General features: G+C 40.8%; 1 protein-coding gene across 1 annotated transcript; it reads right to left on the bottom strand.

Annotated features, from left to right (window-relative positions):
• Positions 1-72: 72 nt before the first annotated feature.
• LOC133020605 (calpain-1 catalytic subunit-like) lies at positions 73-10,038 on the bottom strand. The gene is made up of 22 exons (XM_061087226.1): positions 9,952-10,038; positions 7,636-7,882; positions 7,083-7,152; positions 6,876-6,994; positions 5,602-5,735; positions 5,313-5,481; positions 4,789-4,872; positions 4,610-4,695; positions 4,437-4,511; positions 3,541-3,701; positions 3,193-3,362; positions 3,073-3,084; positions 2,746-2,957; positions 2,604-2,643; positions 2,421-2,486; positions 2,123-2,180; positions 1,884-1,948; positions 1,690-1,758; positions 1,529-1,607; positions 1,316-1,429; positions 1,106-1,164; positions 73-1,026 (listed from the first exon to the last, which is right to left on the bottom strand). Exons 2-22 carry the CDS (start codon positions 7,879-7,881, stop codon positions 1,000-1,002), a joined length of 2,115 nt encoding a protein of 704 aa, XP_060943209.1. The 5' UTR covers position 7,882; positions 9,952-10,038; the 3' UTR covers positions 73-999.
• Between the last annotated feature and the right edge of the window lie 1,972 nt (positions 10,039-12,010).

Raw genomic sequence — 12,010 nt, 5'->3', positions numbered from 1 at the left:
TGAATGCATAGGAGTTTTAAGGAGCTGCCAAATGTGGGTGAAGATTATGTTGTCATGAACACAGTAGAGAAATTATAACTACGAGGGCAATATTTATTGAAGGCACAACATACATTCACAACACAAAACATATGACTGGCACATCTTTAATAGCTGTTAACAACATCATGGTGTTGTGTATAAGGCATTCAGTATCATGTGATCCCTGCATATGTCAATTGATTGAACTAATACATTATTTCTCAATGTGAGGCAACTTCACTAAACCGCTTACTAAAATCCAAGTGCAAAATAAAACAACTCAATTTAACTGCTTGACATTTAATGTCAACTGAAGAAGACTGGTGTAAAATATAAACAGGCTAAACTTCAGTATCAATGCCAAAAATACTAATAATATTAATAATTAATACAAAACTTCAATGACATCAGATCCAGGCCTATACTGCCACCTACTGGTGCAAGATTAAAACTACCAACTCTTCACTGAGGTGAGAATTTCCCGTTTCAAATATTTCAGTGATTAAAAAATGAAAACGAAAATGAATGAGCAAAACTATAAGACTTCACTTTTTAAAGCACAACATCTTATTATTTTTAACCTGCTTCAGTGGGATGTCATAAGTCCAAATGTTAGTATGTCAGTTAATTCATACAGACAACAAAACTAAAATGTAGCACTGTAAAATCATCTGCTACAGTGCACATCACAGCTAGTGATTTTTGTCATGCACAAACTCATGCTGTTTTATCGAGAAGACAGTTTATGTAGCACAGTGAATGCTTTATACTGTAGGCTTGCATAGTTTCTTAAATTCAGCCGGGATACGCGTCTTGGTTCCACTTTGGTTATTTGTTACACAGCATTTTTTTTGCTACTTCAGATGCTGAGGTGGGATGTGTTAAATGATCAGCAGGTCACTAAGGCTGAGGGGTCTTCAGGGTCCCGGTTCGTGGTGGTCTGTACCTTTACACTATTCTTCCAGTACAGTCTCCTCCTCATCCACACATTGTCAGGAAAAGCCACTGGCAACATGAGACAGAAAGTTAGAATAACAGAAGAGATTGAGAAGCTGTCGGGACTTTCTTTTAAAACAGAAATTACCTCTGTGACGTTCATCTCAGCAACTCCTGATCCTTCTTGGTCAAATTGCTTGTAAGATCCTGTTAAACAATTAGACATTTTCATTATTATCAAAATATCTTAATTACAGCTGTATTCATACTTAATATTACGATGTATACGCCGTAAGATAATATGGTGTAACATTTTGGTTTATATATTTCTAATGACATCTGCATCAATATTACTCACTAAACATGGCTTCAAGTTTGACCAAGCAGCAGATGAAGTTGTCAAAGTCAACCATCTCGTTCTCTGCGTACCGGGCGACCAAGACCTGGTTCAGTCTGTTGTTCAATTTAAAACCTACAAAGGGAAACAACAAAATGGAGAAAGAGCTGCAGTTCTCATCTGTGAGGGAGTGTACATGGATAAATGAGGATCATAATACCGTGAGAATTATACCTGCTGCCTCCACAGCAAGACGCATCTCATAGGAGCTCATGGCCCCAGACTTGTCGAGGTCGAACTGTCTAAAAATCAGCTGGGAAACAGTGGCAGAAATGTAAGTAGAAATGCAGAGTTGAAGTTGTATTATACCTTGCACATATTTTAATAAGACTTACCAGCCATTTCCGGATCTTGTTCCAGAGGATTTGAAACTCCACCAGTCCCAAACGGGCACTGCCATCTTTCTGACAACCATGGTGTCAAGGCAAGAAACTACAAACAGAAAATGCTAAATAGTTTTTTTTGTTTCCAAGTAAATCAGTTCATAAAAGGTTTGATCAGCTCACGCCTGATAACTCAAAGAGGATACATCCATTAGATTGACCATGGTCCTGCATGATTCTACACTGAAGCCATCAGTCTTCAGGTCCTTGTCTGAAATAACAATAACACTCTTTGTAACAGGCTGGTCCACAATGATTCAGTTACAGAGGCATTATGGGAAGAAGACTACACTCTGCAGTGGAATCTGATACAGTAATGGTAGATGTATTACTAATATGTAAACTTTCCAGCACCTCACAATTGTTGGCTAAAAATAAAACTCACGCCGGGAGACAACTCTGTTCAGGATGGTCCGAAGCTCACGAATGGAAATCTCCATATCCTGGAAAACACAGCAGACAAGAACATTTTTCGCATACGGTTCAAATAAAAGCTGAATTTTTAACTGTATATTTTATATAACAATGATAATGCCATTTTGGATCTAAGATATTCATTTAAAAAACCACAAAAAATTTGAATTACTGTTTTCCCTATTGTATTTATATCTCAAAACGATTCAAGCAGTGTAAGCGAGTACAAATGAGATTCAAAACAGGAAGACAGGTGTTTCAGAACATACCTCCCCTGCTAGCTGAGCAAACATGGACTTAAAGGAGTCATCAATGTCGTCTTCAGAGATTTCCTCCTGTAGGAAAACAAAGAAAAAGCGGCGACTTATGCTTCTGGATCCTATTTCTTTCATGATATTATTAATGTTGATCATTTTTTCATTCAGTGTTGATCATGAGTAATGTATAAGTACTTCATCTTCCAATTCAGCTGAGACTTCATCATCCAGTTCTCTGCAATGGACAAAAACATATTTACATATATGTGATTTTTACTTTCACACATCACAAATACATTAAATGACATAAACATTACACACAAATACACACACATACTCAGTTTCAGATTGCTTCTCAGTGAAGACCCTGAGGACAAAGTCGGCCTCTTGGCCAGGGTCAAAGGTGGAGGGGACGATGAGGTACTCTCCCGGGGGCAGACGCAGCCGCGTGCTCACCTCTCTCAGGTTGATGAAGGTCTCTGAGCGTGCGCACGACGACATGCTCAAAAAGAAGTTTTTCTTCAAGTGGACATTCTGGCAGCCCCTGTACTAAGGGCAGGAGGAAATAACACATAGGTCGGGATGAAGTTGTTTGGTTCACCTAAGCTTATGTGGATGTAATACACAGGAGTATTTTCTCTGTATTTTTTAATGCTAAACCTACCTCTTCTGGTATCTGAAAAAAAAGATAAAGGAAGAAATGAATATGTACAAATAGCATAATATTAGAACAGTAAACCATGAGCTTGACAAGGAGAGTGGAGTGATCTTTCACAGTTCTTACCTCATAGAGAGCAAAGCCAATGGTGTGCATGTCCTGACCTTGGCGCCGATGTCTGCGGCGGTCCTTCTGCATGAGAGCTACTAAAAAACTGCACGCCACCTCATCATCCTCGGGGTCATCGTCTTCCTCCAGCAGCGTGATCTTATACTGAGGGTTGATCCAAAACGTGTCTACAGAGACAGTGCAATGTGTCAGCCTGTTTAATAGTCACCGTAACACAAGAGGACCTGGTTGTTTGGCTGTTTGAGATATCACCACTTAATTACTTTATCAGTAATATTATCTATGTCAGAGTGTACATTTGTGCATTAAAGTGATTTTTCCTGCGAGCACACAGATGGGACTCACTGGGGTGGTTCCTGCAGCCTCCAGCGGAGCTTCCTTTTCTCCAGGCGCCGTGGAACTTGATGGTGTTCCAGTGGCTGACACTGTCCTCGCTCAGCGCATCAGCAGTCAGGTTACAGATCTCAAGGCGAGAAAACTGCCTTGTGAATTCACTGAAGGACATCCTGGAAGATTAAGATTAGCTTAGTCAAAAATCCTGACAACTGACAACTTTTGTTACGCATATTTCACACTATGTCAACTCAGTTCTTTTTCAAAGTTATATTCACATATATGTCTTTTAAACATGAAGCTGGAGTAAGGAGGTTGTCAGGTGGTCATATCGATACAAAGTGTAAAAAACAACAAGTTGCTGTTAATGTGATGAGATGACAAAACACTTAGAAGTCAATGCTATTGAGTGGAAATAAATATTCACAAATAACCCACATAAATAACCCATTTTCAATGTATTTCACGATCAACAAACAAGAACATATATTTATTGGAGAGCTTTAGAGGAGCTGATGTGTGGATTTGTTGCCTACGGACAGAGCCAGGTTAGATGTTTGACCCATTTCCATCTTTGTGCTAAGCTAAACTGAGCTTCTCCTGGCTGTAGCTGAAAGGAGAATTCTGGTATTTTTCAACCGGGGCCCTATGTTTATAAATCTGGATTTTTAGTCAAATAGTACTTATGACAACTTTTAGAATTACTCCAGTAGAATGCCTCTGCCAGGCGCACATTCATAAACATAGGGCCCTGGTTGAAAGATATTGGCATTACCCTTTAATATTTACAGTACAAGTGTGTGAGCTGTATCAATGTTCTCATCTTAAAAAAGGCCCAAAGTAAACCTAACCATTACTTAAAAATCAAAACATTAAATTCATTCAATCTCCATACTGCGACATCCTACCAAAACTCCCCGTCTTCCATCTTAAGATGCAAGTCCTCTCGTTCAGAAGGGTCGATCTCATCCCATTCAGGCGAACTAGCAAAGACACAGGAGTAAAGAGAATTAACACTCTTGAAAGAGGATATTAAGAAAAAGAAACTAGGGATGAAAGTACATCAGAGACATGTACTCACTTGTCACTCCAGGCTCCAGTCCACTCCACCTGGCCCCAAGGGTTACGCACTCGGATAAGGCGCGTCAAGTTGCCACGGAAATCGACCTGCATAACACCAGGGAGACAGTTAACTAATAACTCTTACTGTTATTAACTATGGTGACCTATTAGAGAGAACGGAGCCATGCACAGACAGACCTCCTTCAGTGCAGTGAGTGAGTAGGCGTGGCCCTTCACGAGCTTCTTGAATGTAACAGCCTCCATGTCGAAGGCACTGGAGATCTGCATAAAACATAAAAACATGACAACTGCAACTGAGTGTGAATAGTTTAACACAGTGGAGGGGGGGGGGTGGTCGTAAAAAATGACTTTCATAATTCATGTAAAATTTAAAACCATTTCGTATTTCCATTTTAAGATAAAAACAAATGTGAATTAAAAATATGTATGACCATAGTGTCCCTTACAGCAGGTTTATTTATAGCACCAATATGTGCACAAATATTTTTTTCCCCCAAACTAGATCAAATCAGTATCCTCTGGGATATAGTGGGTCCAACATCTCTTGTATCATTATTTTGGAGGGCAGGGACTGAAAGGTTTGGGAATCCTTGATCTGGCATTTAAATAAACACAAGAGCTTTTAAGATTATTGGCCTTCTAAAAATGGTGCAGTCTTGATCGTCACATCTTGGTGCCGTGCCAGCGTGGTCAGCACTCACATCGATGGAGCAGCCCAGCAGAGAGCCTCTCTCCAGCGCTTTGCCGATGATCCTGTACAGATCTTTGGGAGCCTTACGTAGCTCGTACATCTCGGACACGCCGCCCGTGAAGTCCTCAAAGCCCTCAATGGTGCTTCCTCCGGACAGAGCCTCATAGGAGCCGTTCAGCCTGATGCCACATTAAAAAAACATCACATCAGTTTGATTGTCAACCTCAACAGCATTTCATAATGTGCTTTACAGCTTCTCATGGTGAATAATTCAGCTGCTGGCCTCTTTCAATACCTACTTAGCATAAGCCTTCTCCAGGAGTGCACTCCAGAATTCATTGCCCTCTGCAGAGTGGACAAACATAAGCTCGCCGTCTTTGACAGGCAGCCTGTCATCAATCACGATGTCCACCCACTCGCCGAACTGCCAGAACTGCAACACAGAGAAACATCTGACGACTCAGGACAGATTTTTTTTACTACTCTCGGAATTTATTGCGCAAGAAGTCTGTCAAAATTCCCAAGCTAATAGAAAGCCAGGTGTAGTGATGACGAATTAAATTGTCCCACCGTCATTTTGGTTACTTGTGCTGTGGGTGATGTTCCCGTTAATGACAGTTAGGGAAACAGGGCAGTGTCTGTTTTGTTTTTGTAGTTCCTTCAAGCAACTGTGTTCTAATAACAAACAGAATTATTTGAGATCCTTGATTTTGCCGCTCCAATGTGGACCAGGGATCTGCTGGAGTCCTGTTACATGAGGGGGTTGTCGTTTTTACTCAAAGCAGACAGACAGGAAACTGAAGGAGGCTGGGGGGTGTATGGATTGTAAAGGACTCAGACATAAAGCAAACACACCCACAACAAGGGCAGGACACTAACTAGCGGCAGTGGACAATGACTGTGGACTATAGTGGATCCCATCCTGATGCTGGATCGTGATCTTGCTGGCTGCTGACCAGAGACTATGATTGCAGCAGGACTACTTGACATATAGTATTGAAGTTATCCTTCAAAAATGTTTACCCTCATCGATGCTGCTAAAAAACTTTAATCCCGATGATGTTTTCCTACACTTGACATCTATTGCACTCCTGTCCGTCCTGGGAGAGGGATCCCTCACATGTGGCTCTTTCTGAGGTTTCTACATATTTTTACCTGTTAAAAGGGTTTTTAGTAGTTTTTCCTTACTCTTGTTGAGGGTTAAGGACAGAGGATGTCCCACCATGTTAAAGCCCTATGAGACAAATTGTTATTTGTGAATGTGGGCTATACAAATAAAATTTGATTGATTGATATTCACTTATCAACCCTGCAGCTGGTGTTCTATATGTTGGGGAATTTAAAAAATAAAAATCCACCATCAGAGGAGAAATCCGAGAGCAGATGTTTCACACCCACACAGACATTTGAGCGCAAATCTGAGCACAAGCAGGGCAGAACTGATTGTGAGTGCAGGGTTTTGAGTAGAATCACTGCAGAATTTAAATGTGAAATTTTGCTCTCAAGCTTACAGACCACAATCATGCATAAAGATCTGAAAATATATATTATAAAAGACTAGAAGGTGAAGTACCTGAAAGTGGAAGATTCCAGCGTAGTCATCTTGGAACGACTGTCCGTGAGGGACCACCCGATGAAGAAGCCTCTCATTGAGGGTGAGAGAGGCGATGGCTGCTAAGAGCCAGCAGTCACCTGCGGGCGAGAGAAGGCCTCCATCCAGTAATGTCTTCCTAATTCTTTTTCATGATGATTTAAACATTAATGAACCGCAAGGACTTACCGAGCGCTCCCTGACAGATGTCTGTCCTGGTGGCACCACCCACAATGAACTGAGGGTCCTCGGTCAGTTCCTATGGAGAAATGAAATACAATTTAATCAATCATGCAAAATTACATCAACAAATTTTGGGATCTACAGTAGCAGTGCTTTGAAACACGACACATCTTTCAAAGCTATTCTTTCCACCTATGCATCAACGGCTTGTGTTTTAATGAGGCAATGTAAACATATGTCCCATTAGGGAGTGGTCCGAGAGACACATGCGATGCCGACAGCTGCAGACGGTGGTCAGAGAAGTTCCTGTCCCTACTTGTCCTATTCTGTCTAAGATTCCAGTCTGGAAATAAGATAGTGTCACTGATATGTTTGCTTACATACAATAATCTGTTGAGTCACCTGGAAATTGCTCTTGTGAAAGAGTTTTTCCCCAAAATAACGAGAGGGGTATTTAAAGGTATTTCAAGCTTTTCCACATCACGCGTAAATATGGTGTTTTTATTTAAAAAAATGTCTCAATAGGATAATAATCAACTCTCTCACTCAGTTTCCTCACCGTGGGTCTGATCCACTCCACATCTCTAGTTTTGGAGGTATAGGGGGCGAGCTCCTTGAAGCCCAGGGATGGAGGCTCGGCAGGGAAGTAGGGGTCTTCGAAGAGGCCGCCCGACTCCACGCACTCCTGCTTCAGCGCCTCATAGTCCTGGTTGTTCAAGTTCACCGCCTGCTCTTTGGAGCCCATGCCTTCTGCGCGGAGCCTGTCGGCGTATATCGTAGCAGATATCCCTCCAGCTGGATTCATGCTGGTGCAAGATATAAATAATGGCAGTGGTGGGTGGGTACACACGGAGCTGTCTATAAATAGCAGAAAGCTCATCCATGGCATGCTCTTGTATTAAGAGTTACAGGAAACCAATCAGGTGTAAGAGTGTTTGTATAAAAATAATGTTTATTCTAGTGATTAAGCAGGATTTCATTTCTGCGGATTAATTAGCTGATTAGAGTGGACTTATTTAGTCCAAAGCTGAAATTATAACAAGAAGCTGCTGAAGAAACTGAGGTCAGGACCTTGGTATCACATTCATGTAGTAAATAAATTTTTTTTTAAAACTATGTACTTAATGTGGAGGTTTAGATGGTGATTCATCAGATTTTTCTGACTGCTTTTAGGAAAACAAGATTTAAAAATCTGAAAGAAAAATTCCTTTTTTTATCCCCAACACTTTTGTTTTGGACAGTTTGGTGAGGATTGTCTGAAAAACCTAAACATAAAAATTTAAATAAGCAGTTAATAAAAATGTAAAAATATAATTTAGTGGTCTTATTTAGAGTAGCTGGGGTTTGTTGGTTTGACTCATGACCTCAGCATTTCCAAAGTCCAGGCAGCAGCTCTGTAAAAGAGCATCAGCAATAATGCAGGCCTATTCCTGACAATACTGGTGAGTGGAGGAGGGTTATGGTAAGTGGTGACATAAATAAAAACAGTAAATGAAGCTTCAGTGAGAAACTACAGAGAATCAACAGAAATACAGAGAGTTTGTTTAGATGTAAAGTGACGACAGGAATGTGAGACATGAACAGCAGAGCACCAGCCTAAACACGGCAAACACAGGGATAACAAAGCGAGTTAGAAACGTGATACCTTGACTGTATATGCGGGCTGAGGGGAGGAATGAGACAAAAAGGAGAGATAATGTCAATTACTGATTTTTTTAACACAGGGTTGAAAACAAAAGTGTTCTCCTTTCAAATAATTGTGATTGCCATTAGTTGGCGAGGCAGGAAAAGCAGGCCCTAATGGAAACTTTACAACTCAGTGGGGATCTTTCTCTCTCCCCTAAATGCTTTAAAATGTCAAAGAAGTTCACAGCTGTCAGTGAAGCATCAAGAAGCGGCTTGTTGAATTGAACCTTTTCACTTGGCTGGAACCGTCTGAATCAGAATTGGAAACGCTGGGACACTCTGCTCCACTGGAGAGGAATAATAATGAGCCGAGTTCATTAAACAGAGCAGGCATTCACAGTCGGAAGGGAAAACTTGGATGAAGCTGCTGAGGTGAAAGAGCCGGAAGGGAGATAAGAGATGGAAGATGGCGTTAGCGAAAAGAAATCAGACGTGTTGCTGTGCAAATCAATGTATTATTTTGGCAGAAACCACTCTGCAGGCAGGGAGAGTGTTTATGGGGCCGAGCCCCTCGCAACCCTGAGGCCCCCCACATGCCTGTAGACCAGAGTCTGCAGGAATGTCCCTGTGCTCTGACAAACAGCTAGAGAGGGGCTGTCAAATGACCAAAAAGGATCTCTCTCCTGTGTTTTCACCCCCCAGTGGACAAAGAAAAGCTGATCCACGCAGTCCTGCGGGTGGTGATGTCATCCATGGGACTTCAACCCTCAACAGCAACCTAAACCCAATCCACTAGCCTCTCAGTGTAAACATGGCCTGCGCGTAAAAGTCTGAATTATCCTGCGCATGTGTTCCCAGCTTCATGAATTGAAGACGATGATAAGCTCTCCACTATTTAAAAAAAAAAAAAAGTCACAGTATTTCAGGCATTTAATACAGGCTCCTATTTGGATTGTGAGCAGCACCTGTTCAGCAGAATAAGCAGGCCTGTGTTTACAGTGTGCACTGGGCTGCAGCCACACATTTCCCCTCTGCACCAGTACCTGCTGGTCACACATGAATCTGTCCCATTCAGTGGGACGGCTGTATCCGTGCAGACTGTTGGCAACAACACAACATGCAGTGCGTGAAAGCAGACCGGACTACACAGAGGCCTACACACTCCAATAAAACCACGACGCACCGTTAACCTGGAGCCGGTGAACGCGGCGCACTGATTCTAATTAAAGAGAAAGGAGACGGGACTCACCACCGCTTTAAAGGACAACTCAAAGCTCCACAGGAACACTCGTGGGGGGACAATCGTGCAAATCTGTCAGAGGGGGGGTAGAGGCTCTGTGGACACTGGACAGTAGCGCAGGCCCACCCCTTTCCCCTACACGCACGCAAACACACACACGCACACGCACACACTGCAGGAGACACCACTACAGTAAGTGGAGGAGGAGCGACTGGCACACACCCAGCAGTAACACACCCTGCCGCTGGAGGTGCTGAAGACAGTGAGGTTAAAATAGAGCTCAATCATATAAATTAAGTTTAGACCAAATGTTTTTAATAGACTAAAAAAGGGCACGGATTTAGGGTCGTACTCAATATAAATATCATATCATAGATCTTAGTACAGACAGATTGGTTCTTTTTTATTTTATTTATTACTGCAGCTTATTGTAGTCACAGCCGTATCCTTCAAGTCAGTCAGGTACACAATTAGTGCAACAAAATGAAGGAGTGATACACAGAATTATGTATGTAACACACACACACACACACACACACACACACACACACACACACACACACACACACACACACACACACACACACACACTTATATAGTAGTATAAATAATTTATATCCAAAGAATTAATATCAATATTCAATAAATACATATTGTTTCAATCTAATATTGTAGTTCCAATTTTTACGTTTGATATTTAAGTTACCACAGGGTCAACGGTACAATAAAGAGTGAGAAATGTCAGGTCAGGTCAGCAATAAGAGAAATGTCATGGACAAATATAAAGTAAGAATTTATTTAGTAATTATTTAAGTAAGAAGATATACTTATTATTAGGTTAGTATGCTTAATACTTACTTAACAGACATATTAACTAAAGAAATATACAATCAGAAAAGAGCCTATTCAAATTCAAAGAATTACTTTGAATGATTCATGTTTTCTGAACATAATAATGCAATTTCAGGTTTTACTTGTCAAATATAAGTTAACACAGGGTCAAAGGTACAATAAATAGTGTTTGATTAGAAGGTCAATTCAGTTCAAATATAATATATACACTAATTCAAAGTGTGAGAGTAAACCCAACCAGTGTAAAACCAAAGTGACAAGTGTATACAAGTTGTTGTGCATTTGCAGAGGATATGTAGAGGAATACTTGGATGTTAACTGAGTTATGAATTAGGAAGCCTGATGTCCTGGTGTAGCCTGGATTTTTCACAATCATCATGTGTTGTGTTTGAATAAATACACCAACTGTCCTGAGCTGCTCTGAAACAAGGTTACCACACATGGACAAACCATGAAAGTTTAAGCTCTATGTATAGATGCATTTAATAAACACGTCGTTACTAAAACGAAAATAACTGCCCCTTCCTAAGTAGCACATATCACAAGAGGTGTCGATATAAACTGCTGCTGTCCTCAATACACATGTGTATGTTAGAAAGCAAAGCTCACTGACTAACTAGATCAATAAGTTTATGTTAAATATATACACGTTGCTTTAAACTGAGTGTGCATTCTGATTTAATCAGTGGGAAAGGGACGGTTCCACTGTCGTCTTTATCTCAGAATGTTTGGGGCTGATTGACTTGACAACAGCTAAATAAATAATATGGCCTGCCACCTGGAAAAGTAAATATTAGCATTCATTTCTCTTAATCCTTATCCTGGAAAGTGCCTGTGTCATCTGAACCACACATACCAGAAAAAACATAGGCCTGTCAGAGCGTTGTAACATAGAGATAAGTAATTACTATGATAAAGTACTCAAATCTTATTTTCTAAATCAACTTTTTACATTTTAATGATGGGTTTGAAATGAAAGCAGTATTTTTAGCCTAATGTGAACTAGTTTTAGTTATTTCTGGGGGGGTTTCACTGTGCTCTTCATGCTAGTTCGAGGTGGATGTAGATCTGGTGGTGGAAAAAAAGATTCAATAGAATCTCAATCTATGACAGTTTGTGGGTTGTTAGATCTCTGTCAATAATTCAGCCACACCCAAACAGACTGGATCCATTTTGTTTTTTTATATCAAACTCTAGATACTTCGTGTACATAACA

Source organism: Limanda limanda, chromosome 15 (genome assembly GCF_963576545.1).
Source record: "Limanda limanda chromosome 15, fLimLim1.1, whole genome shotgun sequence".
NCBI lineage: Eukaryota > Metazoa > Chordata > Actinopteri > Pleuronectiformes > Pleuronectidae > Limanda > Limanda limanda.
Note: the sequence above shows the minus strand (reverse complement) of the source record. Positions and strands in the feature narration are given on the sequence as shown.

What these genes read in the sequence shown, in the direction of transcription:
- LOC133020605 (XM_061087226.1), bottom strand. Translation starts at nt 7,881, where the DNA reads ATGAATCCAGCTGGAGGGATATCTGCTACGATATACGCCGACAGGCTC. An exon ending in CAGCTGAATTGGAAGATGAA is followed by an intron (nt 2,487 to 2,603) that starts GTACTTATACAT and finishes GTTTTCCTACAG; the next exon opens with GAGGAAATCTCTGAAGACGA. An exon ending in TCTTGCTGTGGAGGCAGCAG is followed by an intron (nt 1,430 to 1,528) that starts GTATAATTCTCA and finishes TTCCCTTTGTAG; the next exon opens with GTTTTAAATTGAACAACAGA.